Source organism: Penicillium lagena, assembly GCF_028827675.1.
Source record: "Penicillium lagena strain IBT 129212 chromosome Unknown utg000005l_segment0_segment0, whole genome shotgun sequence".
Classification (NCBI taxonomy): domain Eukaryota; kingdom Fungi; phylum Ascomycota; class Eurotiomycetes; order Eurotiales; family Aspergillaceae; genus Penicillium; species Penicillium lagena.
The window spans coordinates 1,387,008-1,413,567 of record NW_026623226.1 but is presented as its reverse complement, the minus strand read 5'-3'; the positions used below and the strand labels follow the sequence as shown (position 1 = coordinate 1,413,567).

The following is a 26,560-nucleotide window of genomic DNA, read 5'->3' as shown; positions in this document are numbered from 1 at the left end:
TGCATATTAAATCCCAAAGACAGCATTATTGAATTAAGCGATTCAAGAACCAAAAGAAACCACAAGTATAAAGGAAATAATAGCACTCCTGCTAACCCCGTCGTCGCGTGGTCGGGCCCTTGCCCTTAGGCGAAGGAGACACGCCGGTGCTTTGGCCCACGGTCGGTCTGTCTGCCAACTTGCGAGTCCCCTTCTTCTTGGTCGCCGGGGCGTTCCAGTAGTACACCATCTGCGCGGCGAGAATGACGTTGAGGGTAAAGCCGGCGACGAATCCGTAGAGGATGAGCTTGTCGTCAACTTCCTGGATCGTGGTGAAGATGCGGGAAAGAGATCCGACGAGGTAGTTGAAGACCTAACAGAAAAATAATTAGATACGACATGTAATAATCATCGGGCGAAACAAGTCAACATACCGCGAACGCGCTCAGTTGTCCGGTTCCTCCCTCGCGCCAGATGGTAAAGATTTGAGGGAGTTTGCTAGCGACGCCCAACGCACCCGCACCGGCCTGCAGATACGCCATAGTCTGCGCGTCGACCAGAGTCTGGTCGAACAGCAGCGCGTACACGCTCGCTGCGACTACGGCAACGAAGGTGGCTGCCGCAGCGGAGCGGCCGGCAAATGTCAGAACTAGGACCCCCACGGCGATATCCTGGACGGCGATGAGGGCCGACTCGCCATAGGTGCTGAAGGGGAAGTGGTTGCGCACGCCGTACGACAGCGTGATGAGCAGGCTGGCCGTCTCCAGCGCGTACGAGACGAACGACACGCCGGCGGACGAGCGAGAGTTGATCAGCTTCAGGATTTGAGGGACCTTGACGATCGCGCTGGCGCCAACAATGGCAATACCAAGGGCCTTGGAGATCGCCAGGGACGTGCAGGCCGGGTCCTTTGTCACGTCGAGGTCGAGCAACAGCGCGCTGTGGCAGGGCGATCCGATCATGGAGATGACGGCATGGTGCACAGGCTCGGGGATGGAGGAGATGACGGGGCGCAGATAGGGCTGCAGGGGATCGATGACTTTCTGGAGCACGTCCATTCTGAATCGTTGTTAATGGGGAGTGGTTTGAACAGAAGGAGTTAACGAGCAGTTGTTGTTGGCCAAACTGCGGTTTTGGTCTGCGATCCGCGCCGGGGAATTTGATCTTCGCTTTTTGTTTCTTCCTCTTGTTTGTTCTTTCTTCTTTTCCCAGCACACCAACTCCCTGCCGCCATGCTGCTTCTGCGGTCCCCCATCCTCAGGCAGGGGCCGCCTCGAGAGGCATTATTGTGCTCGCGATGTCTGGTGCGCAGATCCATGCCGCACTCTGCTCTCCGCCAGTTTTGGTCGTCTTCGCAACGGCGAACAGGAATCGCCAATGACACCCCTTCGACCCTCCACAAGACATATTTCTCGCCCAATCGCCTACAGGATTCCTCAGAGAGCAACAGCAGCGTGCTATCTTCATTAGCATCCGCCAATGCCTCAAAAAGCCTCTCCACCGCCGCGAGTCGGAAGTCGACAGACCCGAGCTCGACCGAGACAGCCCCGGCCGGGTCAATGGCTACAGAATCCGTCGAGAACGAGTTACCACATCGACGGAGAAAGCGGCTGAAGGAAAAAATACCGGAGACGAGCCAGGAAGAGCCCGTCATCCCTCCCGATGCGTCGGCGCAATTGTCTGCTTTCTCCTCCGCCCTGCCCACCACCTCCCTCCGCCGCAAATTGGCGGCCTTTCTCGCTCTGACAAAGCCTCGACTATCCTTTCTGATCCTCCTCACTACAACCTCCGCATATGGGATGTATCCGATATCTTCCCTGCTCACACTCGACCCGGCCATGACCCCACTACCCACTCTCTCCACGTCGACCCTGACCTTCATCTACCTCACGGCGGGCACATTCCTATCATCATGCAGCGCAAACACGCTGAACATGATCCTTGAACCCAAGTACGACGCTCTGATGTCGCGCACTCGCAACCGCCCTTTGGTCCGCGGGCTGGTCTCGCGGCGCGCGGCCGTGCTTTTCGCTATTGGCACTGCAGTCACCGGCCTTTCACTCCTATACATTGGAACAAACCCGACGGTCACCGCGCTCTCCGCAGCAAATATATGTCTGTATGCGTTCGTGTACACGCCGTTGAAGCGCATCCACGTCATCAACACCTGGGTCGGCGCCGTGGTGGGTGCCATCCCGCCGATGATGGGATGGATCGCTGCAGAGGGCCAGACCGCGACTACGGGCCACGATAACTGGCGAGATATGCTCTTTAGCCAAGAGAGTATCGGTGGGTGGCTCCTGGGTGGTGTCCTCTTTGCCTGGCAGTTCCCGCATTTCAACGCTCTCTCGCACACCATTCGAGAGGAATACAAGGCCGCGGGGTATAAGATGCTGTGCTGGACGAACCCGGCTCACAACGCCCGGGTTGCGCTCCGCTATTCCATTCTGATGTTCCCCATTTCCATTGGGCTGTGGTGGTTCAACGTCGTCGGCCACGGGTTCTTGGTGGGAAGCAGTGTCGCCAACGGCTGGCTCGTCCGTGAAGCGTACCGCTTCTGGCAGCACCAGGGTGCTCAGGGCACTGCCCGTGGATTGTTCTGGGCGAGTATCTGGCAGCTGCCTATTCTCCTGGTTGGTGGCCTTATCACCAAGAAGGGGTTGTGGGATGGTGTCTGGCAGAAGATCTTCGGACAGCCAGACGACGAGGACGAGGATGAGTATCTGTACTATGAGGAGGAGGATGAGTCCTCGCAGCAGAATCCCGCCTCGTCTCGCCCCAATACCCGCTCTTCGACGAGGTCGAACCGCGCTAGTGTTTTATCTACGGCATGAAAGCGTGAGTCAGATGTATGAATTCGTTGATTTTCTTGTCATTCCGTCTGCGCCATAGGTCCTATCTGACGCTATAGCACTGGATTCATCCCCAACTCTCTCTACATTTTGATTTCTTTGGTGTCTTATACAAGGGTTTGGAGGGGCGTTTGCGTCTTTGTATAACAGCAATCGCATACAGATCAAGCATCTATACTTTCATTTTCCAATATTGTAGAATCTTTTCACCATCACTATACAGAAGTAATATACATTCATCAAAGGGGAGATAAAAACCGGGTATCCAGATCTATATCGTACAAGAAACATTTCGAGATATGCCCTACTCTCTCAGTCGCAGATGATACGTTTGCAGCGCCTCCTCGGTCATCGGACTCGGCGCGCGGACCATGGCATCGTCGCCACCCTTCCCCGTCTTAGGAAAGGCAATGACATCTCTCACAGACTCCTTGCCCAGCATCACAGCGACAAGGCGATCAAAGCCCAGCGCCAGCCCAGCATGCGGCGGACAGCCGGCGCGGAGGGCATCAAGTAGGTGCGAAAAATCCTCGAGGCGCTCGGGCTTCATCTGGAGGATATCACGGAGGATGAACTCCTGCACGGCAGCGTCGTGGATACGCCGACTACCGCCGCCGAGCTCGACACCGTTCACGACGAGGTCATAGTGGTCTGCGACGGCTCGCGTAGGATTTGTGAGGAGAAGGTCGACGTCCGTGGCGGTCTTGGGCGCTGTGAAGGGGTGGTGCGTGGAGGAGATGCCCGCTGCACCACCCTGACCGGGCTCTGAGTCCGAGGACGGCGAGAAGAGGGGGAAGTCGATGACCCAAAGGAAGTTGAATCCCGTAGGGGCGGGCTTGAAGCCCGTGGACACGGCGAATGCGTGCAGGGCACGGCGCAGGTCGCCGATTGGAGTCGAGCCCCCCGTGAATGGGGCGCGTGGTCGTGCTTGGATGATGATTAGGTCGCCGTGATCTGGCTCGAGGAGTTCTTCAACCTGCTCGGCGGCCTCGAAGCCGAATGGCTGCAGGCCGCAGAGCGGCGCCTTGCCGTTGTAGACGAATACGCCTGGGGCGCCATCTGGGTTGTTGTTGAAGGGTGCCCCGGCGGGAGAGTCGAGGAATTGGGAGATGAATTTGCTTGTTTCGGTGGGGTCGTTGTCGTTGGCTTCAAGTCTGAAGGCTTCTACGATGGGATCTTGGAGTGGTGAGATCTTGTTGACCAGGTCGGCGGGTAGTAAGTGGTCGAGTCGGATGATCCCCATGCCGTACCGGGTGTCTGGTTTGTCTGAGCCGTACTGAGCCATGGCGTCCTGGTAAGAGAGGCGCCGGAATGGGCCCTCAGGCGCTGGGTCTTTCATTAGAGATGACCAGAGGCGGCGGATGATGCCTTCAACAGTGCGCATCACATCCTCGCCTGTCGCAAAAGACATTTCGAGATCAAGCTAGACAATATCTAGTCAGCAATTTCCATACATGAACCCCTTATTTACTGTTTTTACCTGAGTGAACTCTGGCTGTCGATCCGCCCTAAGATCCTCATCGCGGAAGCAGCGCGCAAACTGATAGTACCTCGGCAAGCCGCTCGCCATGAGAATCTGCTTGTATTGCTGAGGGCTTTGGGGCAGAGCGTAGGCTAGCCCTGGTCTGCGCGTCGGGACGAGGAATTCCCGTGCTCCCTCCGGCGTCGACTTGAACAGCAGTGGAGTCTCGATCTCGACAAATGCCGGCCGACAGTGCCCCTCCAATTCCACCTTGCACACATTATGTACCTTTGCCCGGAACCTTAGCGCTTCACGCAATTCCGCATCGGAACGCAGCTGCAGATACCGCTGCTCAGGCGGGAATACAGTCTCGGGTTTCATGACGATCTCTTTTGGGAAGTCGTTCAACACATGAATATCTTCCACCACAAGCTCCCACATATCTTCAGACAATTTTGGTGCCGAGTCAGATGCCTTGTTCTTCTTCCTTTGTACTGTGCCGCGCACGGCGACGGGGCTGTGTTTATTAACTGCTTTGAGCTTCTCGACGACGTTCTTGAGAGCCACCAGCTGTATACGGCGCTCCATTGTCGGATCGACTAGCGTTGCAAATGACAGCGACTTGGAAATTGCTGACAGAGAGCCTAGGTAGCCATGCAGCACGACTTGAGTGTTGGGCTCAGCGTTTGCAAGGAAGGTCTCGAAGTCATAAGTGGCCGACGGAAATTCCACTAAGCACACGATCTGGGTCAGTGGGGTTTCTTTTATACCAGCGCGCAAAACCAACCTGCTTCTTTGTATGTCTTCAAAAACGCCGGCAGCTCCGGAGTAGCCTGCTCCCGCAGATAGGCCTGCGTGCGGAATTGTCTCGGGGCAGCTATTGGCGCCAGACGACGCGGTGCAGACCACACCGCGTTGTGCTGGGCGAAATGAGAGAGCTCGACATAAATCGAGCGCAGTCGCATTGCGCGCTGTGACACGGTTTGCCGGAGCATCATCCAGCGTTTCAATGGTGTGCTGTTAAGGAAGAGAGATGCTTTCGATATCAAATAAAGCGGCAGAATGCCTCTTCCACCGCCAGCTCTATGAGGACTAGCGCCCAGCTTATATTTGCTCGGCTTGTTTCGTTTTTTTTTTTTTTCTTCTTCATCCTTCCAAGTTTTATACAAGTGAGTCCCCTAGCACCAATTAATGGGCCCAGCTAACCATCTTTCAGATGATGAAAGCCTAGTGTGTTCTATATGATATCTCACCTCTCTGAGACGGTCGGCTCTCTTCCTTCGGGGAGCTCAAGGGCTGCCCGAATCGAGATGGTGGGAGGGTGATCGAGGCGTTCGGCACAACCACCTTGTTAAATTCACGGACGCGATGAAGGCATCTCTGATCCCATTGAGACTTGGCGGTGTTTATCTTATATATATATCTATCCTGGTGAGAATGATGGGTGCGGAGAGGCTCGCCGATTATTCGACGAGCTTAGATGATGCATAACCCTACATTTAATCAACATTCTAGCAATGATTCTGCAGAAAATGCAACAATGATTTTATTCTTTATCCATCGATGTGTTCAATCTGGACGCAAATCTGAATCTATACAAACAAATGAACAAAACTAACAAACCCGGACTTTTCCTTTCAACCGAAAATCATCTTTTCCAACACATCCTTCTCCCCACTGTTATCCACCAGATTCTTAAACACTCCGCCCTGAATTCCCATCAGGTCCTTCGGAGGACCAAACTCAACCGCCTTGCCGGCATCCAGGACAAGAATCCGGTCGAAATCCGCAATCGTGCTCAATCGGTGCGCGATGACCAGCAGGGTGGTGGCGTTGCGTCCGAACTCCGCGCGGATGGAGGTCTGGATCAGGGCGTCGGTTTCCATGTCCACGGCGGAGGTGGCTTCGTCCAGCACCATGATCTTGGGGCGGGCGACGATAGCCCGGGCCAGACACAGGAGTTGCCGCTGTCCCTGAGAGAGATTGAGGCCGCCCTCGGAGATCGTCGCACCGAGAGATGTAAAGATGTTAGTGTTGGCGTTGGCAGTTGCAGTCGCTGTGTCTGGGGTCGTTGCGCCGGTACTGCCTGGGTGTCGTGGCGTGGCAGTGCGTGAAGTCAGAGTCTCGTCGTCGTCAGAGGTAGAAGATATCAAGTGCACGCGTGCCAATGCATCGTACAGGTCTCGGTCACTATATTCGCCGAACGGGTCCAGGTTCGAGCGCACCGTCCCGGAGAACAGAACCGGGTCCTGCGGGATGATGGCCAACCGGCTGCGCAGGTCATGAAGCTTGATCTTGGACACATCGAGTCCATCAATCAGGATTTGGCCTTCGCGCGCTTCAAGGAACCGGAACAGGGCCAAAGTCAATGAAGACTTGCCCGCACCTGTCCGGCCGACCACGCCGACTCGCTGGTTCTTCTCGACGGTGAAGCTCAGTCCATTCAGCACGGGAGGCAGGTCTGGCGCATACCCAACCACCAAGTCGGTCACCTCCAGCCGTCCTTCCGTAGGCCAGGCGGCGGGCGCGTCGGCACCGCCCTGGTTCTCAAGCTCGATGGAGGAGTATTCGATAACGCGCTCAGTAGCGTTCATGTCCAGCTCGGTGTTAGCATATTGGCGTAGTGCCATTGACATGGCAGAGTTGTACTGCAGGGCAAAGCTAAGAGCGAATCCTGCCAGAGAGGCTGTGATGCCGGGCACGTAAACGACCAGGGCTGCGGTGAAAGTTGCGAAGACGGCACCGATGAGGTTCATCCGGAAGCCAAGCCAGCGATTGAACAGCCACAGATTCCACCAGGCCTGGGCATGACGGTTGATCTTGGTGTAGATAATTCCAATATAGGTATCACTCTTGCTGAAGGCGCGGATGGTCACTAAGCCGGCCAGACTGGATCCGAATTGCTCAAACACGGGGCTCTTGGCGATCGACTCTATACGCTTAATCTCTCGCGCGCCAGCCAAATAGATCATAGCCAGCTTGAGGGAGATCAAAAGCAAAACCACGGCAAAGACGATCACCACGGGCGAGACAAGCATACCGGCAACCAGGACGCCGAGCACCTCCAGGACCTTGGTTATCGTGAATCCAATATCGTACCCGAGTCGGGAGTCGATCATGTGGAAGTCCGCAGTGAATCTGTTGAGGATTCGTCCAAGGGGAACAGTATCTAGCCATCGGAGCGGAGCGCGAAGCACGGCGAAAATCAGCCCGTTGAACAGGTTCCTCGAGCCCTTGACGGCAGCGTTGAGCATGAAATAGTATCTAGCTGTCCCAACCACACAGGCAAGCACTGAAACGCCGACATAGACACTCAAATACATGGCAAGATTGTCGTCTCCACGAGTCGTTCTCGTTCCATTCATCGGATGCTGCAGGAGAGCAGAGAACTGCTCGGGATGCGCTCGTGTGCTGGACGAAGAGCTGGTCCAGATATTGACCCACCACGCCTGTTGGAATGAATGATTAGAAGCGGGATGTATTCAATAGGGGCATTCTACTTACTCGTCCGACCATGAGCGTCGAATTGCTGAGATAGACCACGGTTGCCAGCAGCCAGTAAGTCCAATGGCCACCCTTGGACAAATAAGCCGCGTATACGGCCAGCTTGATCTTGCCAACCTCGCGCTTCTCTTCTTCCACGAATTTTTTGGGGGTTTTGGTGTTGGTGGGCTCGGCAGCAGTAGCACCGTTCGTAGTCGTACTCGGATGCTGATGAGAGGTATTCGAGATGACTTTCTGAAGCGTTGTTTCTTCGTCATTGAGAATCCCATCGCCCTCGACGGCAACATGGTCCCCCTCCGCATCATTTTCTTGCAGGATATCTTCCAGGTGATTTGACTTTTTCAGCTCATCGATCGTTCCCGCATACTTGACACACCCGTTCTCCAGAAGCACCGAGTAGTCCGTACGAGGAAGACACAGAGCGACGTGATGCGTGACCAAAATCCGAGTGCGATTCTGACCAAGTTCTCCAGTAAGAGCATGCTCATAGACATGACGGCCCGTGTGGGCATCCAAAGCGCTGAAAATATCATCCATAATGAGAATACCCGCACGAGAGTACAATGCCCGAGCGAATGATACGCGCCACCGCTGGCCACCGCTCAGATTGACGCCATTAGCACCGATATCTGTCAGTTCACCATCGGGAAGCATATCGAAATCTTTCTGCAGGGCACATGCGAATAGCACCTTCTGATAGCGCTCTTGGTCGAACGGCAGCCCGAACAGGATATTATCTTTGATCGTCGCGTTTTCAATCCACGGGATCTGGGCAACATAGGCGATGGCAGAGTCGATGATCCAGTTAGCGGAGGTCGCCAGGTGATCGAAACGGTCACTGATAGGAGGGGGGACGGGGACTTTGACAGTTCCTTCGAGAACTTCGCATTCTCCCAGAAGGCATGAAAGCAGCAGACTCTTTCCAGATCCAGTTCGACCAGACACGACACTGAGACCCTTCATGGGGAAAGCCACATCCAAACCGCGAAGTGCAAACCGGTCCTCATCAACTGCCTCGTCCTCTGTTTGATCTGCGGGCCATGCCACCGAGGCATTTTCAAAGGCGATATTCTCAGCGGGGACCGTGTTGACGACTTTATCAGGCGTCCTCATGTACTTGTCAATGCGGTCTGCGCTGACCATGGCTTCCAGGCCATCCGCCGTCAGTTCTGGGATAATAGCCAGCGATAACTCCAGGGAACCAAAGACTGACATGGCCGTGAAGGCAACTGACGCCTCCAGGCCACCATTAATCAGAGCATACACCGTGAGAGAGACCGCTGACAACCCTACAGGCCCGAGGATCCAAATCGAGATCAGGCCAATATCATAGAGGAACGCGGTCCACAAAGCCGTCAGCTCCGTCTCTCGCACTTCCCCAATGCGTTTCTGCCACTGCTCCTCTAGAGCAGAGAACTTGATCTGCCGGATCCCCTGAAGTACCTCCGTTACGACAGCCATTTTTTGATCACGGGCCTTCATCAGTCGGTCCTGGGCATTGGTGAACTTCTTGGCGGCGTAGATATTCAACGGCGTGACGAGTACCGAAACACCTAGACCGGCCATTGTGCTGCGCCATCCGAGAATCTTGACCAAGAAAACACAGCCCAGGATTACCTTGATTGTCGCGAGCGGGATGAGGTAGTTAAAGGTTGCAAAGTCCGCAATCCGCCTAGCGTCCACGGCAACAAGGTTGATGACGCTCTGTCGGCTTTTCTTCAGGGCCTCTTCGTCGTCGTCTTCTTCCTCCTGCTCGTCCAGTAGCGCCTTGGACGAGGCATCAGGCTTCTTATCCGCATCTTTAGATTTCTTTGTATGTTTCGCATCTTTCCTGCGCATGGCCTTGGCAAAGATCGTGGCGGATAGTTCCTCGTAGATGGGAAGACCAAGCCGGTAGCAAATCACCCAGAACAACCAGGCCTCGAGGCTGGAAGCCACCAGCATCAGGGTTCCCAAGGCAAGGACCCACACCCAGGATTGGAGGGTAACCCCCGACTCCGTTCCGCGAGCTTCCATGGAGTTCACGATCTTATACAAAGCGACCTGGGGACCGAAACTCAGTAAGCAGGCTGCCAGCGTCAACATCATCTGTAGACCAATGTCCTTGTAGTGAGCAAAGATAATGGCTTTCCAAATCTTTCGCGATCCTAGGGCTCGCTCGAAGTTGGCCCGCAGGCTGTGAGCGCGCACGGGCAATGACAGCTTCGGGAGACTGTCGATATCCAGCGTCTTGTTGTTGACTGCATACTGGAGAAGAGTGCTGGCCCAGGAATATGTGAATCGGCTGAGTGCGGAGACGGTCATTTGCTGGTCCACCAGTTGGCCCTCGAAGTACACATCGGGTCGGCGCGGCAGGAGAACGCAGAACAAGCCTCGAAAGAGTGCGCAGGCAATCTGCACGATCAGCAGAACGACCCAGGCGCGGGTGTGAGGAAGAGTTTTGCCACCGTAGAAGGCCAGGGCAATCTGCACCCCGGGAAGTGCTACGGCGATGAGACTGCCCCAAAGTGCATAGCCGGCGTGGTCAAATCGGCGTGTGGGCCGCGGCTCCGTGAAAAACACGATCATTTGAATCGAGAGAAAGACCTACATTTTGGATCAGATCTAAGTCTACCGAGACAACGTGATTGGACTGAAAACATACCCAGACACCGAATTGCAGCCATATGAGTGGCGTGTCGTTGATGCTGTCATTCAACGTTGTCAGAACGGCCAACGCCAGAGTAACTAGTAGTCCGGCGATCGAGGTCAGGGAGATCAAGATCCGCTGCCATTTATCCGAAAAGACCCTCAGCGATTCCTCGGTTGCCTCGCCGTCCTCATCACGATAGGCGACCTTTGCCAGTGACTGCTCATCTTCCCGGGCCGCCTTGCGCGCGACTCGGCTAGAGATACTCTTGATAGCGGGAGCAGAGACCAGACCGGCTAGCAACACGGCCAGACAGCCCGTCGCGAAGGAGATCTTCTGCGGATCAAGCATGCTCCATGTAGAGTGTTGGTCTAGGAGAGAAAGGGTGGAAGAAGAAGAAGAAGAAACGGAGATTTCTCACAATCCTCCGTCAACGGGACAGCCAAGCGGGGAAACTTGACTCCATAATTCTTCTAGCTAAAACTACTCGACTTCTGACTCAGACTGATTCACAGGATTAGACCATAATACGCGGGAAGGCGCCAGATCTACGCCAACCATCGGCTGGGATGTAACTCTTCCTCCATCGGAGGCACACTATACGCATGACTCACTGACGGGCACTCCTTGAGGGCAACCCGGCGCAAAGCAGTGGAGTCCGAACGCTCGTGCCTCCTGCACGACCGATACCTCTTGAGCCACGCCACGGGCGGCGCAACCCGCCCGAACGACAGAGCAGGATGGAAAGGCGGTCGATAGGACGTACGCTAATCTCAGTGCAAGATCGCCCTCCACCCCCGCCGAGGGACAAAGTCATCGACGCCCTCGTCCTCCAGCACATCCGCGCCGAGGCGTCCCGTCACCACACTCCGCTCGACCTCCGGCCCGCCCACGTAGAACGGTTCAAATCCCAACACGAACGGTCCGTCAGTATGATCCGATTGCCGCGATTGCCGCCGCGTCCATTTATTCGCTTTGGTCCGGACCGGTGGCTCGAACCCCGAATTGAGCCGGTCCAGGCTGAGATACCAACGCCGCTGGTGAATCGAGCCAATGGTATTAAACGACCCCGGGTACGCATTGTTTCTCTGGATCTGTAGACCGGAATCAGTGTGGTCCGAGTGGACCCTCTCCTCTTGCAGGCTCGGCGACAGCGAAGAAAGCTTGTCCTCCGATGGCGGTGGGGATTCGGAGCTAGAAGTCGATGGTTCCTGAGCCGCCCGTCTGGGTAGCGCCTGTCGTAAAGGGCGTCGCCGCCGTTTCGGCCCGTCGCGAATCGGTCTCACGAAATCAGTGCTTTTGTCCATGCGGAGTGCAATCGTATACCCAGCCGGCAGCCGCGTCCCGTGTAATCGGAGGCGAATCTTGCGCTAGAGAGCGACGGGTGGGACGCGTCAGCAGAATGGCCCCGCTTTCCCCAAATGCAATATTGTACGCACTTTGTTGAATGCTTCATGGAGCTTCACACTCTCGGGGACCTGGTCGCCGGGCGAGAAGGAGATGGGGTCGTCTGAGGCGTCGGCCCGAGAATCATCGGTTTCCGGCTCGGCTTGATCCATGCTGTAGGGCAGAACCTCGTACTCGCCCGTGTCCCAGATAATCATACTGCCCGTTTGAGAAGATGCCGTTTCAAGTAGATGGTTCTGGGACGGCAATATGGTTAGCAATAAGAATAGCACAAGATGACATGTCCATCACCAACCCATAGACAATGAACGCGAGTCTCAGTTGCATTCCGATTCAATCGCTGGCTATTCGGATCCCCCGGCAGGCCGTACATAATGGACCAGCTGACAGAGCTGGTCTCTGAGAATTGAAGACGGAGGTCATAATGGGGGCCCGCGATGGGGTGGTCGTGCTGGTGGATTACGAAGTGGTGTCCCCGCGCGTCTTCGTTGCGTCGGTATAGATCGATCCACTTGTCGATTGAGAGTCTGGGTATTGCCGGTAGGTCTGATAAGGGACGTGTGCACTGGCTCAGTTTGTCGGAGATGATGGCTAGGTGGTTGTTGATTTGGACCTGACCAGCTTCAATGGCGGCTAGACTGGGTGTGGGCGGGTTGGAAGCATTTGGGGAAGCATTTGGGTTTGGGGAGGGCTCTTTGTGAATATTCTGGTTTACTGTAGGTCTTCTTGGTGGAGGTGATACAGATGCTTTTAAGCTGGAAAGGACAGGGCCTTGCGGCTCAGGTCCATCTGTTTCTTGTGCACCGCTTTCTCCGTTACTGTCTGAGCTCCAGCTGCGCTTCATTCTGGATACGCGGTTAGTTTGCATACAATTATCAGCCGAAGCATACATGGGATCAACGAACCTGGGCATGAAGAGGAGAACGTCGAGCATCGAACAAGCAGCTCGAGTGATGCAGAGCTTAGTCATTGGCATCAACAACAGTTGGAAATGGAAGTGACGGAAAAATAATCGCTGTCATTGAATTCTCACAAAAATAATACTGGGTATCTGATACATAACAAAGAAACAGACATAAAATCATCACTGCATCGACCATCTCTCGTCATCCGGAGTCATGATCTTAGAGACCCATCGCCCATGTCTCCACTGCACGACCGTGTCGGTTAATAATAAATACAGTTAGGGCATGACGCTACTTCGAAACCACCGGAACACTCTGCGGGTTGTGGAAGATATCGTGTGGATCAATAGCCATCTTGATCTGCTGCAGCCGGTCTAGGTTTGTACCCCAGTATGCGTTCTGGGGGTTTTCCAGGTATGGATCCACATACCCCGGATACGACCCGAAGAAAGTTCCGGGGCGAGCAGAAGAAATGGTGTCGCTCAGACCATTGAGAAAGCTTTTCGTTGTCTCTGGAATGGGCTGGTAAAAGTTGATCGCATAAGACTGCATCCACATTATGGTTTCACGATGGGCATACGCGGTGGCATTCACCAGGACATCATTCGTCGCACCACCCTCCAGGTCGAAGATGACGAACCACGCAATGGTTCCATTGGCAGTCGTGTCTATGAAGCGAAACATAGCATCCACACCGGCGTCAGGGATGAGCGTGTCGGGTGTGAAAGACATCGACTTGGCATAGAAGGACTGCGGAATGCCGCCTCCGATCTGTAAGATGAGATTCTCTGCTGCGCTGCTTAGCATACCTAACCAGTTTGTCAGATGCGCCACATTCCCTGAGTTGCTGATGGGGAAGTGTTTCTCCAGCTCGAAGGCGTTCCACTCGTCTTGAGATCCGAAGAAAGTGCCAGACACCAGGACGCCTCCTCCGAAGAGGACGAGCTCGCTCGAGAACTTGCGGGTGAGATTATCTTGCGATATCAGTCTCTGCCAGTCCTTGAAGAGGCTGGCCTTGGCAGCGGTGGTACCCAAGTTGAACGTGAATGCATACTGAACGGCCTCGGTGGGCTCGGGGTGCGTGCGAACTTTGAACTGGGTGACGATCCCGAAACTGGCGGCTGCACCCTTGATAGCGAAAAAGACATCTTGGTTCTGCGTGTCCGAGGCCCAGACAATGCTCGCGTTGGCCAGCACAACTTCCGCCGCCAGGACATGGTCGAGGGCGGTGCCCCATTCCCGGGACATGGCGCCGAGTCCGCCAATGGTGAAGTGACCACCCGAGCCTACCTGAGGACAAGATCCATGGGCCATTGCACGACCACCTGCATCGTGAAGACGCGTCTGAACATCGCCGAGGAGTGTACCGGCACCAATTGTCGCGACATGGGTATCGTTGTTCATGGAGAACTGCTGGAAGTGCTTCAGGTCGACCACAAGCGCGCCATCGGATCCACCCAGGCCTGTGGTGATACATTGTATCAGAGTCAAGGCGAGGATTTGGGTGGCATTACCATACCATAGTTACCATAGCTGTGACCACCACTGTAGGCTTGGACCTCGTAGTTGTGATCCGCAGCGCATCGCACAATCGCAGCGACCTGGTCCGTCGTTTTCGGGTACGTGATCACGGCAGGAGCCACGGGCAGATTCAAGTTGTAGAGTGGCAGAGCATGGAATTGGAAGAATGGATCGCCTCGAAAGGCTACTAGGTCTGTGCTGTGGCCGACTGCCTTGAGGAGACAGTCGTGGCCGGGGATACTGGGGATGTTCCCCATACTGGTTCAATCGGGGAATAGCCTGGGATTATTCTCGGATGAAACGAAGGGTAGCCCAGAGAGGCGGAGGAGTTGATGGGAGGAAAGAGAGAGATAGAGGATGCAGGGTGCACGTGGACAGCATAGTATACTTCCTGCCATGATGACGTGCTGAGCCTCATACTTGCATCGGCCCAGGATTATATACTTCGCCATTACGGTCATTGGCCATCCTTGCAACGGATGGCTGCCAAGGTAGGGAGCAAGAAACTTGAAACTATAAAAGCGGTCGATCTCGGACTGATAATCGGCAGTCTTGGCTCGTCGGGGAGAGTTTCGGGGACCATTTCGTGGGGTCCCCGAATGCGGAAAGCTACCAGCTAACTCTAGACAGATCCTTCCGAGGCTCCTTTTTAACGTTTGACATGTCCCCAAATGATGCGATCCTGCGTTTGCCTATCGCCTCCTAGTTATCCTCTCCCAACCCTGGCCACTTGAATATTGACACAAAAACAAATCACCGCCGCCCACGATGCGGGATTCATGACATCAGAGAAGAACTTGAGTGCGCTAAACCAACAGACCGGAAAATGTTCACTCCAATTCACACCTCGTTCGGCGCCCTGCTGCTCTTCCAGGGCTCATCTGGCCTGCTCCTGCACAACGGCGCCGTTTTTGGCATCTCCTCCCTGCTGTCGGGATGCGTCTTCAACCCCAGTCGGGACAACGTCCCCATAATCGCGGGGCTAGTCTCCAGTATTGCTCCTGTCTTCCTTCTAACGCCCTCATTGATCCCTAGCTATCCTCCTGCGCCGCAGTCGTTGGCCTCTGCGGCTGCTACCCTGGGTGTGGGATTCCTCTTAGGCTGGGGAACAAAGGTAACGAATGCTATCCTTCTCGTCACGGTGAAAACATGACTGACATGATGTCGAAATCATAGAATGGCCGGGGTTGCACGTCGGGCCACATGCTCTGTGGACTTTCGCGGCTGTCGCCACGCTCGCTGATCGCCACGGCTGTCTTCTTCACGACGGCCTTGCTCACGGCCAACTTTGCCTCAGGAGGTGCAAATATCCCTTCGTGCGGTGCCACGCCATGCTACACTCCAATTAACCCCTCGTTGTCGGAGCTGGTCTTCATGGCGGCCGCGGCGCTGTTGGCGAGTATCACGAACTTTGCGATCGTCCCGCGGATGCTCCATCGATCACCAGAATCCAAGACGATCTTCTCCTATGTGGCGGGACTGGAATTTGGCACGGGCCTGTTGATTTCCGGGATGGCGGATTCGGCCAAGGTGCTCAGGTTCTTCGCCTTCCTGACTGACCTGTCTCGCTTTGATCCTTCGCTAGCTTTGATTGTCCTCTTTGGGATCGGGCCGTCGTTGGTCACATATTTGAGCACGAAGCCTGGTCAATCTCCAGAGAAGGGAAAGCCGCAGGCGAAACCTACCCTCGCAGAACAATGGAGACTTCCCACCGCGACAGTGGGTGATATTGATTGGCGATTCATGATGGGTGCGGCAGCGTTCGGCCTTGCTTGGGGCTTAAGGGGTGTTTGTCCCGGTCCGGCGATTTTGCGAGCCGTGCTTCAGCCGACCTGGGGCTTGGTGACGATGGTCGGGTATATGCTGGGGAATCTGCTCTAACAGCCCCAAGGTATCGGACCAAAAATTATATTGTTGGGCGGCTTGTTTTTTTGCGCTGATGATATCATCCAGTTATAGACTATACACGAGAGCTTATTAGCAAGGGCTATGATCCAAAAACAACTTGTACATGAATAGTTAAGATGCCATATACGCTAAATAAAACATGATTGGGTATCAAACATCCAAAATGGCCATCCAAAGGTCAAGGATCACACGAAAGAGTGACAATCGGAAGCGAGCGCTTACAATTCATCCCTTTTGTCCAACTCAATCGCCTCTGCGTTGGCTAGAGCCTCGTATCTCGGTGTAGGTCCATCAACGGTGTCGAAATACCCTTCGAGATCCATCCACTCGGCGGCGAAGGCAGTCATGAGCAAGCTCCAGTCCTCCACAGTGTTTATATCGAGATGCTCTCCATCATCATCAATTGTATGCCAAACCGGCTGAAACCCTGTTTTCCGCATGGGTGTAAAATCAATCAGATGAAGAATCTCCACGCCTCGAGTCAGGAAAGGAATGTGATCATCCTGGATACCGCCAAACACCTTGAGTTCATGCTCATCTTTAGCAGCATCAGGGAACCACGGCAGGCCAGGCGACGACTTAAATATGTCTAGAGAGCGGAGTCGCTGCTCCAGTGAGGCCAAGTGCTTATAGGCCCAGTGCGTAGTCTGGTAGTAGGACAGAATCGACGGGCCCTGCGCACCTAGCAAGTCCAGAAGCACAAACAGGGAGATGGCAGACAGCGGAGTTCTGAAATCGGACATGGCTGGGTGCATCTGAGTTTCCCACTGCTCTGCCAGAGAGCGGGCGCCATATAAGGAGTCGTCGGCGGTCCAACTTTTGAAGGCCTCCTCGCCATCAAGAAAGATTACCTGGATGCCCCGTTTCAGGTCCAGTGATGAAGCCTTCGTTCCTTGCATCGCATTCCACTTATTTCCCAGCGCTGCATCGATGCTGCGCATCATATGCATGATAATCGCGCATGGCGCCGCGCTGTCGATGGCGCCAATGAATCCCTCCGGTTCCAGCTTGCTGTCGTAGTGCGCCACAAATGTTACATACTCCACGCCGCCAGGCGAAGCTCCCGGTGGATCACGTGAGGCAATGAAGTTGACGAATGGCACATCTTGCCCACCAGACGTGGGTGTCGTCGAGGTCGAGTTCTGGAACTCGATCCTCCATTCAGGCAACGTCATCTGAAAGAAGTCGACAAAGTGATTGAGCACTGCAGTGGAGCCAGGAGTGCCAGGAACACGGGGAATTAGAATCGGGGATAGGAGCGCGCCATTGTGGATATCGAAGTCATTCCCTGGCCGGGGCAGGCTGCGTAGTGTCTCGTCGGAGATGCTCTCGTAGGCCTCACCGGGAAGCAGGAGCGTCAGGAGGTTGAGGCCAAGTAGGAAGAAATGGCGACAAAGGCCATAATAAGCCACAGACATGGCGCCAAAGAAAAGACACTCTCCCTTCACACTCTCAAAACACCGAGACACGCATGGATGTTGCAGACATGCCAGGTATGTCAGACAAAGGGACGGAAAGCGGTGATGTGGGTGGAAGGCGGTCACCACTTTCTGTCGGCGCAATCTTTATCTCGACAACAACTTCCTTGAACAACCGCGATGCGACTCCAGATACTACTCCATCCGCAGTTGCGGGCCTCAATCCCAAGATGTGCACAGAGGGATCTGTGCAGCCGGCTCGTCACCCGGTTCAAAACCACTCACACTCGCGCCTCCCAGAAGCATGACCAGGTGTCTCTCAAGTCCAAAGACTCCGGCCCATCATCCGCACCTTCAAGAGTCGCAGCGGTCAGAAAAGGTATGCTGAATTTCTCCAATGGTAGATTGGCGTCTTGACTCTTTTGTGCAGGACAACCAGAGAGGCTATTGGTCTACTATGGAGGGACCGGCCGGGCCATGTTCCTAGGGGTGCTTCGCGTCACCACGATCCTCCTCTTCGGGGCAGCCTGTTTAATCGTGGCCCCAGCTTGCCACGAGTCAGGTTATCCCTGGTATACCACGCCAGCAGGTAATATTTCCGTTGATGAACTATCAGTCTGCGCTTGCTAAAAACAAACAGTAATCGCGGGCGGTACTTTACCCATGCTTTTCGTTGCATACACCTCAGCACCCTACGTCAACTTCATCCACCTGGCACTACCTGCCTTTGCACGCAAAACCCGGGAAACAGCATTCCACTACGCTAAGGACCTGCCGCCCACGGCTATCTTGTATATCAACACCATGAGATTCAACACCATTCCACGACAGACATCAGTGCGGATTGGGGACCTCATCCCAGACCACGATCCGATTCGGCCTGTTGCTTTCCGGAATCTCTGCCCGGCCCCACGGCCATGGTGGGCAGGGCGATCTCCTACGCAGTTCTTCGCTGCTGAGAAAAGTCAGCCGGGGAGGCAGTCTTCGGTGTTTTATCCTGAGTTGTGGCCGCATATTCATCGGCGCATCATGAGCAATACGCGTCCGTCATCTAAAGTCTAATTGATAATGTCATCATGTTATCTTCTTCTGTATATTTATATAGGTGGTGTTTGCTGTTCTGCCTCTGTGTATCTGTTTATGTCTTCCATATGTACTCTTTTCCCTTCGTTCTACTGGCTGCCTGCTGTCCTCGATTTCCAAGTTTGCCTCGCTGAGTGAGTTTTGCGGCAAACACCGACTCTTTTCTTTGTGTATCAAGCAAGTGCCTCGAGCAGTTCCAGCTACTCTTCTCCTTCTCCCACCTCTTTCCTCCTCCTCCTTCCTTCTCCCTCCTTCCTCCTTCCTCCTTCTTCATCCTCCTCTTCCTTCTTCTTCTTCTTCTTCTTCTTCTTCTTCTTCTTCTTCTTCTTCTTCTTCTTCTTCTTCTTCTTCTTCTTCCTCCTTTTCCCACCTCTTTCTTCCTCCCTTCACCTCGCATTCACCGACTCCATCCAGCATAGCCACTTCCTGCCATACGTAAGGCTCATAACTAGTAAGTATGCCTCATGATCTCAGCACATTGGTGAATCGTATTTGAGTTTCAACTGACATATCACTACTCTCACTTCAAGCCGTCCACTTTTTCTTGTTCTTTACAAAGATGTCGACTCCCGTGAAGCTGTCGACTCCGGTCAAGGGAGATGCCACTCCCAAGAAGCCGGATCTTCCATTCGGCCTTACTGGTGCAGAGGCCAGAGTCCTCCTGATCGGCATGGCCTGTGCCGCCGATAACCCCAAGGTATGTAATATTCGCGTGGTTAGAGTTCTGTTTTCCCCAGGACTACATACTAACATTTGATAGCCCAACCATGCGCTTCTTTACCAACTCGGTGGCTTCAAGAACCCCAACAGTTCTCGCGTGTGCTACAACGCGGCCCGCCGCAAGTTCGAAGAAAATTTTGCTGAGTTTGTCGATGACCTCGGCATTGAGCTCCCTGCCGATCTGCTCAAACTTCGCAGAGCCAAGCCCAACACTCCTTCGAAGAAAGGGGCGGTTACTACTGACGATGAGGAGGCCACTCCCTTGAAGCCTACCCCGAAGGGCCGTCGCCATAAGACTGACTCCGATACTGAATACGAGCCGGTGGCCAAGGCCGCTCGTGGCAAAAAAGCCAAGCAGGTGAAGATCACTCTGAAGTCCAATGTCAAGTCTTCCGAGTCCGGGGTCGTTGAGAATATTACTGCCGAGCACGCCACTGACAGCTTTGTCAAGGCAGAGGAAGCTGCCTTGACTCAGTTGGCTTCCGCTCCTGAGTATGGCGAATCTGCCTTTAACTACCCAGACAACGAGGAGCTCTTTGGAGGTGTTGAAGTCTAAGCTGGCTTTTCCCCTGGCCATCTCGTTCAGCCATAGCACTTTGCTGCTTTTCTTGGGAAATTTAGAGTTGATTCGTGCATATCCGAGGTACTAGGGATTTGTTCGTCATGAGAGTCGTGGCTGGTTTTTCATCGAATCTCGGTAATCTTCTTTGGGGGGAGAAGGGGTTGTTTTCCATTGGGATCTTTCGAATGAGGGCTTTTTGTTTTGACGATGGTCGTGGTAGGGTGAGCTACCTGACGACTATCTTGCTTTTACTATGATCTACTAGATCATCTAGGCGTTATGTTTTGCCAAGGAAATGTTTCTAATTCGTAGTGTCCGCCGCTTCTCTTCCGTCCTTGCCTCAGGGCGGAGTGGTGCGGGTAGAGATATATATTGTAAGATTTTCCGTAAGAGACTAGATATGAAATGATTGAGACTGGAAATGATCAAGGGAACAGCTAGGTTGCCATACACCATTGGAGCATAAGAGGAAACAAAGGAAATATATGATGGATTACCCCGAGAGACCGAGCATAGATGCACAAGACATCAACACCGCGGACCACAACTGAAAGAAAACAAGGCCGAAAAGAAGAAAACGGCTCAAAGCGCCTCAATAGCTCTGCACAGGACCTCGAGCCCACGATCAGAGACGTGCCCAGCATTAGGATCAGCATCAGTAGCCGACTCCCTCAATGCCCATGCAACATCACTCCACCACCCCAAACCAACATACCCACCACCTTTGCGGCGCTCCAGACTCTCTTTGAGACGGCTAGTATGCTCCCACTGCTTCGCAGCCGTTTCCGCACATTCAATGACTTTGTTGGGGATACCACACATCGACGCGCAGTGCATACCGAAACTGCCTTCTGCAACACCGTCCTCCAATTTGTAGAGGAACGTAACGCGGCGCTCTTCTTCGTCGACGTAGATGGCCATGCGTTTTGGCGCGATCTCGGGATGTCCCTCGAACTCTGCTGCGAGGGAGTGGTAGTGAGTTGCGAAGAAGCCCAGGGCACCAATGTGCGTAGCGATGTGATGTAGCACGGCCTGGGCGACGGCGATGCCGTCGTATGAGCTTGTTCCACGTCCGAGCTCGTCGAGGATGACAAGTGAGCGGGGAGTTGCTTCGGAGAGGATCTTCTTTGTCTCAGAGAGCTCGACGAAGAAGGTAGATTGCGCGGCGAAGATGTTGTCGTTTGCACCTAGGCGCGACATGATTCTGTCTACTGGGGTCAGGCGAGCGGACTGGCAGGGAAGGTAGCAGCCGATCTGGGCCATTATCACTGCAACACAGGTCTGTGGGCAGCAGTTAGTGAGGGTTCATGTATTATCAGAAGAAGGAAAACAGACCATTCGAAGGACGGTAGACTTTCCGGCAGCGTTGGCACCCGTTAGCAGGTCGATATTGGGTCGGGTGCCTCCAAGCTGCACATCATTGGGAATGAAGTCGTCTCCTCCGGACGAGAGAAAACATGGATGACGCAGTTCCTCAAACTCCAGCACGCTACGTTCGTTCTCCACAAAGACAGGTCGGCAGCTAGGCTGGCCCAAGGACGCCGAGGCCTTAGCTAGACTGATCAAGCAATCAAGCTGCGAAATAATTCTGACAGCAGCGAGCCATGTACCATAATTTTCATCAAAGCGAGCATGGAAGCGCCCAGCGACCTCCTTAACGATCTGGCCATGAGTCTCCTGAGTCTCCTGCAACTTGCGAATAAGGCTGCGGAGCTCGGGAAAGTAATATCGTTTCACCTGCTTAGTCGCTGACATCTGGTTCCAGTCTTTGGGGATATTTTTCACTTTGACGGGCACCTCTAACTGATAAATCTCCTTACCGTTATCACGGTAGCAGATGGCACTGGAGCCCAAGTCACGGCGTGCTTTCTTGAGCAGATTGTCCAGATCTCGGTGCAGCTGTTCAATGCGCTCCTGGGAGTTATCGAAATCCTCCTCGACTCCAGGCTCTGGGACTAGAATGCCGTTCTCCTTTGCCTTGGAGCGATCGAATGCAGTCTTCCAGTATGCCAGAAGCGAAGCCAGATCTGGCATCGAGGAAGTCAGTTCTCCGATGATCCCTTCACCAGCACCGCTGTCCTTGAGGAGACCCATGGTGTAGTCGATTTGTTCAAACCCCTCAAGAACACGGACAAAGTCTTGTGCTTTGCAGTTCCCGGCATGGATACGCGAGATAAGCCGCTCCAGATCGGGCATTTTGGTCAGCTGTGATGAAAACTGATCTCGGACGCTTGGGTCCGCGTTCAATGCATCAACGGCATCCAACCGAGCATTGATTCTCTTTGCATCCATTAATGGGTGGCACACCCACTGCTTGAACATGCGCTTTCCAAACGGGGTGATGCAGCGGTTCAGCAGCTGGAACAGAGTGCCTTCGGTACTCCCATCAAACGAATTTGCAAAGATTTCCATGTTGATCAGGGTCTGACCATCAAGCACTAGGCTGGAAGCCTTCTTAATAGGGTCGTACCATGTGAAATTCCCAATTGTGATCAGATCGCGCTCAATCTTGAGGACCCTTAGGTACTGAACAAGGGCGCCGAAGGCGGACATGAGCAACTCCTTCTCCCGGGCTTCACGAAGAGTTTCGGGCCAAGCGTTGATGTTGTCGTCGTCCTGGGATACAAAGTACTCGCTGGCATCGAGCTCCCTCAAGGTGATGTCTCCCTCCCAAAACTCTTTTCCGGGCTTCAAATAGTTCCAGATGGTCGTCGGGCCGGTATTGTTCTTCAGAATGCGCAGCATTTTATGCGAAACACAAGACTTCTCCAGCAGCAATTCTTGCGGGCGAGTCTGCGCGACAAAGGTCTCAAACTTGGTCATGTCCACATCATCAACAAATTCAGAAAGGAAGAATTGGCCAGTTGCCGTATCGACAAAGGCCAATCCAAAAGCAGGACAGTCATCCACGATAGCCTCCTTGATCGCAACACAGTATGTCGACATATCATCTTGGAGCATTGACCCTTCAACCAGGGTGCCAGAGGTCAGGACGCACGCTAGCTCCCGTTTGATGATTTTCTCCTCTTTTCCTTTCTTGCCGTCTCGCTCGCGCATTTCCTTGCCCAGTGCAGACTCAGATTGGTCCACGCGGGCAATTTTGAAACCTTTGGCAACAAATTGGTTGGCCCAGTGATCCAAGCTCATCTCAGGGACACCGACCATGCGCATATTGACCCTGTCTGTGAGCTTTAGGTCGAAAAGCTGGTGGCCAATGGTAGCATCGTTCTCGTAGAGCTCATAGAACTTGCCCTTTTTGAAGAACACCACCGTGTCCCAAAATTTCTGCTTAATCTCCCAGTACTGCTTTTCGAATGGCGAGAACTTGGACCAGGCCAGTGGAGGGATATAGATGGTCCGAGGGTCGTACTCGGCAGATCCGGGGCGGTTGCCATCGATGTCTTTAATATTGGCGAGCCACGGGTATCGGTCTTCGGGCTCCTTAACGTGAGCCTTCTGCTTGCGTTGACTAGAAGGCGTTTTCGGAGTTGCAGAAACTCTCTCTTTGCGAGGCTCGGTGTTCTCGGGGTCAAATGTCCACTTCGTGGCAGTGCCAGAGGAACCTTCAGGAAGATCGAGATCAAGGTCTTCATCCACAAATGGGGGTGGTGGTAGAGATGACGATTTCTGAGATGGCTTACGCGCCGACGAGGGAGGAGCCGAGGGTCGCTTGCGCTTCTTTGCTGGAGCAGCGTCTTCATCAGAATCATCGGCAACAATAAAATCATCCATTTCTAAATCCTGTTAGCGAGAAGCATAGCGGGTAGCAGTGAGGCATATACCATCATCAGAATCCCCCTCCTCCTCTGCGCCTCCCTGAAACTCATCATCACTGTCCGGAGACGTCTTTCTTCTTTTGGAAGCGCGGCCGCGAACGCTGTTGTTTCTGTTTGGGCGGAAGATCACCTCATCGTTATCCTCGCCCTCCGAATCGGACTCCTTGTAGCTGACTTGCTTCTTGTTCTGGGAAGAAAGGCATGAGTATTTAATGACCGAGACAATAGCAGGTGAGCGGTGAGCATACCCGACGCGAAGGAGACACTGCGGAATCCTGTACTCCATCAAGACTAGTCTGTACCGCAAGCAATTGTATTAGCTCGAGTGGCCACCAGAAACAATCAACCAGAAACGCAAAGCATACCGTGCCATTCCCCTCTTCCTCCTCAGGTACCGGTAAATCACTACTCGGTACAGGCGTCAAATCTTGCGCAAAACTCGAGAAACTCCTCTTCTGGTCCTTCGGCGTGCGCTTGACAGCACTACCAGCGCCACGCTGCTCCGAAGCCCGCTGAGCAGGCGAAGATGCGGGTTCGCGTAGACGATCGGTTGAAGGCGTCGCGGGAGAGGATTTCTGAAAGAACCCCAGAATGGACTTTTGGGCCTTCATGTTCTGGGTGCTCGATGTCGCTCTCTTGAGTGGGCGTGTTGGGGGCGTCGCGGTGGGAGACGAGTCGGAGGGTCCCTTCGCCATGGGGGGCAAATTGAATGGCGCTCAATTGGGATGGAAATGAACGGCAATCACCACAAGATGGTATTAATTTGGAAGTGTTTGTTGAAGGGGGAAGCGAATGACAGGGAGAAACAGCAGGGAGACAAGGATGAGGAAGTGATAGGCGGGCGCGATAAGTAAAGCGCGGCGCGTTCGCGTTGAGTGGTCACGGGACTGGCAATGTATACAGAATGTGGAGTAGTATATATTGGGTAGATGTAGAAGTACATGTTTTTACATTAGGGGAGATGCATTCGGAAGAAATGATCCCTCATTCCTTCTGTTCCTTTCCCTCCTGCTTCTCCGGCTCCTCCTCCCCCCAGCCCGGACAAGTCAAGTCGCGCCGCCGAAACTCCTCGTCACTCACCACCTCCACGATCTTGAACTTCCATTTGCCCAACTTCAGGAACAAGAGATTGCCCTCAATGACATAGTCCTTGGTCCGATCCGCGAACCAGGGTTTGATCGGGGCGAACGTGAGGTTATCTCTCATCGGGCCAGTGTTGCAGGGAAGGCTGCCAACATACGCTCCGTTATTAGCTATAGCTCGGTGGCCTTCACCCTTGGATGATACAAGTCCAGCGGACCAGAGCACCTTGTTGAAGGTTGTGTTGTATACCACCGACTCGGGGAGGACAACCCTGTTTCCGCCGGGCATGTTGGCAAAGTTCGTCTGGGGCGCGTAGCGGTTGCCCGACTGGGGAGTGATATCGTCCGGGAAGAGCGGGGGTTTCCGAGACTTGTCATCGTTGGACTTTTGGTTCAAGGTAAAAGGTGTCGGGGTGTCGGTAGAAGAGCGTGGACGGAACAGCTGGCGGTGTTGCATGGCCACGGCCTCGGCCTCGGCCTTGCCGTGGATCAATTCGACAAATTCCGAGGCCAGAGTGTGCTGAGCAACTCGTTTGGAGGGGTCTTTGTTCTGCTCCTCCATGATCGAGGTAATCTCGTGCAATGGAATAAAAGTGAACAGCTTCAGATAGTGCTCGACAACATCGTCGGGGGTTCGCACGAAGAACTGGAAAGATGTTAGTCCAGGGATTAGGTGGACACGTGGGAAACATACCTGGTAGAGCTCAAAAGTCGAGGTCATGTCCTTGTCAAGCCAAATCGCATTACCCGCCGACTTGCCAAACTTCTCGCCCGACGGCGCCGTCAACAAGGGAGTTGTAAATCCAATCGGCCGGTCCAGCTCATCTTCCAGCTCCCGCCGGCTTTGCTCATCTGCCGTGTTCCGACTGATCGACTTGACAGCGTCCATGCCGAACAGGATATTTCCGTATTGATCAGACCCCCCCACTTGCACTTGAACACCCTTCTTGAACAGATGCCACCAATCCCAAGCCTGGAGCAACGGGTACGAAAACTCGGCAAAGGACATGCCGTCACCGGAATTCAGACGGGTCTTGACTCTATTAGTGCATTGTTAGCAACTTGAGCTCGTATCTGCAAAGCCACCCGAGACTCACGTATCTCTGCCGAGCATAGGGCCTAGTCGCATATATGCCCCCAGGTCGCGAAGCAGTTCAATGAACGGCATTTTGTTCCACCAGACATTATTATTCACCAACGCTCGTCTCCAGATCATCTCCCGCTCGTGTCCGTGTCGCCTCCCATATTGCTCGATGCTTGCGCCCAGCTTTTTCAACTGCATATGCATGCTGGCCATGTTTGCCTTGCGGATGGACGAATGAACCTGCTCGCGTCCCTTTAACCGGCCCGTGGGATCGCCGACCCGAGATGTAGCGCCGCCGAGCTGCGTTGGATTAGCCACTCCTCTCATAACTCCCAGAAGGAAACGCACCAAAAATGTCACCGGTAGACCCCAGACATAACCCCAGGCCAGCACCATGAAAGGTAGCATGTGCCCGACGTGCATGGAAGGCGCAGTCGGGTCGATTCCCACGTACATCCCGACTCTTTTCTCCGTAAAAAGGCGATGTAACAGGTCGCGCTCTCTGTAATCAACCCACACTGGTCAGCAATTGTATTTGTACAGGTTTCATCGAGGAGATAAAGTGCATACCCAACAACATCATGAATCAATCCCCGTTCCTCCAAGTGCTGCACAAAGCTTTTCCTCTGGCCGGCCTTGATCTGCCGCGCATGCTCAGCCCATTCGTC

The 26,560-nt window shown here is 53.9% G+C and overlaps 12 protein-coding genes across 12 annotated transcripts; 4 read left to right on the top strand and 8 right to left on the bottom strand.

Moving 5' to 3' along the window:
* Positions 1 to 91: 91 nt before the first annotated feature.
* Positions 92 to 1,037, bottom strand: N7510_007268 (putative monosaccharide-P-dolichol utilization protein; the record flags this gene model as incomplete). The annotated part of the gene is made up of 2 exons (XM_056979193.1): positions 92 to 352; positions 414 to 1,037. 2 exons carry the CDS (start codon positions 1,035 to 1,037, stop codon positions 92 to 94), a joined length of 885 nt encoding a protein of 294 aa, XP_056832236.1.
* Positions 1,038 to 1,211: 174 nt separating this feature from the next.
* Positions 1,212 to 2,813, top strand: cox10 (protoheme IX farnesyltransferase; the record flags this gene model as incomplete). The annotated part of the gene is made up of 1 exon (XM_056979192.1): positions 1,212 to 2,813. The coding sequence occupies one exon, from the start codon at positions 1,212 to 1,214 to the stop codon at positions 2,811 to 2,813; it is 1,602 nt and encodes a 533-aa protein (XP_056832235.1).
* A 322-nt stretch (positions 2,814 to 3,135) lies between these two features.
* On the bottom strand, positions 3,136 to 5,291 carry N7510_007266 (aspartate--tRNA ligase MSD1; the record flags this gene model as incomplete). Its single annotated transcript, XM_056979191.1, has 3 exons — positions 3,136 to 4,254; positions 4,312 to 5,024; positions 5,081 to 5,291. 3 exons carry the CDS (start codon positions 5,289 to 5,291, stop codon positions 3,136 to 3,138), a joined length of 2,043 nt encoding a protein of 680 aa, XP_056832234.1.
* A 639-nt stretch (positions 5,292 to 5,930) lies between these two features.
* On the bottom strand, positions 5,931 to 10,777 carry N7510_007265 (P-loop containing nucleoside triphosphate hydrolase protein; the record flags this gene model as incomplete). The annotated part of the gene is made up of 3 exons (XM_056979190.1): positions 5,931 to 7,742; positions 7,798 to 10,383; positions 10,442 to 10,777. The coding sequence occupies 3 exons, from the start codon at positions 10,775 to 10,777 to the stop codon at positions 5,931 to 5,933; spliced, it is 4,734 nt and encodes a 1,577-aa protein (XP_056832233.1).
* Positions 10,778 to 11,199: 422 nt separating this feature from the next.
* N7510_007264 (uncharacterized protein) lies at positions 11,200 to 12,767 on the bottom strand (the record flags this gene model as incomplete). Its single annotated transcript, XM_056979189.1, has 4 exons — positions 11,200 to 11,796; positions 11,866 to 12,069; positions 12,129 to 12,678; positions 12,739 to 12,767. 4 exons carry the CDS (start codon positions 12,765 to 12,767, stop codon positions 11,200 to 11,202), a joined length of 1,380 nt encoding a protein of 459 aa, XP_056832232.1.
* Positions 12,768 to 13,029: 262 nt separating this feature from the next.
* On the bottom strand, positions 13,030 to 14,516 carry N7510_007263 (FAD-binding oxidoreductase; the record flags this gene model as incomplete). The annotated part of the gene is made up of 2 exons (XM_056979188.1): positions 13,030 to 14,201; positions 14,258 to 14,516. The coding sequence occupies 2 exons, from the start codon at positions 14,514 to 14,516 to the stop codon at positions 13,030 to 13,032; spliced, it is 1,431 nt and encodes a 476-aa protein (XP_056832231.1).
* Positions 14,517 to 15,085: 569 nt separating this feature from the next.
* Positions 15,086 to 16,140, top strand: N7510_007262 (YeeE/YedE family protein; the record flags this gene model as incomplete). Its single annotated transcript, XM_056979187.1, has 2 exons — positions 15,086 to 15,373; positions 15,436 to 16,140. The coding sequence occupies 2 exons, from the start codon at positions 15,086 to 15,088 to the stop codon at positions 16,138 to 16,140; spliced, it is 993 nt and encodes a 330-aa protein (XP_056832230.1).
* Positions 16,141 to 16,385: 245 nt separating this feature from the next.
* Positions 16,386 to 17,585, bottom strand: N7510_007261 (glutaminyl-peptide cyclotransferase family protein; the record flags this gene model as incomplete). Its single annotated transcript, XM_056979186.1, has 1 exon — positions 16,386 to 17,585. One exon carries the CDS (start codon positions 17,583 to 17,585, stop codon positions 16,386 to 16,388), a length of 1,200 nt encoding a protein of 399 aa, XP_056832229.1.
* Positions 17,586 to 17,765: 180 nt separating this feature from the next.
* N7510_007260 (uncharacterized protein) lies at positions 17,766 to 18,647 on the top strand (the record flags this gene model as incomplete). Its single annotated transcript, XM_056979185.1, has 3 exons — positions 17,766 to 17,964; positions 18,016 to 18,174; positions 18,226 to 18,647. 3 exons carry the CDS (start codon positions 17,766 to 17,768, stop codon positions 18,645 to 18,647), a joined length of 780 nt encoding a protein of 259 aa, XP_056832228.1.
* Positions 18,648 to 19,227: 580 nt separating this feature from the next.
* On the top strand, positions 19,228 to 19,944 carry N7510_007259 (putative histone h1.3.; the record flags this gene model as incomplete). The annotated part of the gene is made up of 2 exons (XM_056979184.1): positions 19,228 to 19,365; positions 19,429 to 19,944. 2 exons carry the CDS (start codon positions 19,228 to 19,230, stop codon positions 19,942 to 19,944), a joined length of 654 nt encoding a protein of 217 aa, XP_056832227.1.
* Positions 19,945 to 20,532: 588 nt separating this feature from the next.
* On the bottom strand, positions 20,533 to 24,421 carry N7510_007258 (mismatch repair ATPase MSH6; the record flags this gene model as incomplete). The annotated part of the gene is made up of 4 exons (XM_056979183.1): positions 20,533 to 21,231; positions 21,286 to 23,684; positions 23,733 to 23,913; positions 23,975 to 24,421. The coding sequence occupies 4 exons, from the start codon at positions 24,419 to 24,421 to the stop codon at positions 20,533 to 20,535; spliced, it is 3,726 nt and encodes a 1,241-aa protein (XP_056832226.1).
* A 289-nt stretch (positions 24,422 to 24,710) lies between these two features.
* N7510_007257 (tyrosine--tRNA ligase MSY1) lies at positions 24,711 to 26,348 on the bottom strand (the record flags this gene model as incomplete). The annotated part of the gene is made up of 2 exons (XM_056979182.1): positions 24,711 to 25,848; positions 25,906 to 26,348. 2 exons carry the CDS (start codon positions 26,346 to 26,348, stop codon positions 24,711 to 24,713), a joined length of 1,581 nt encoding a protein of 526 aa, XP_056832225.1.
* Between the last annotated feature and the right edge of the window lie 212 nt (positions 26,349 to 26,560).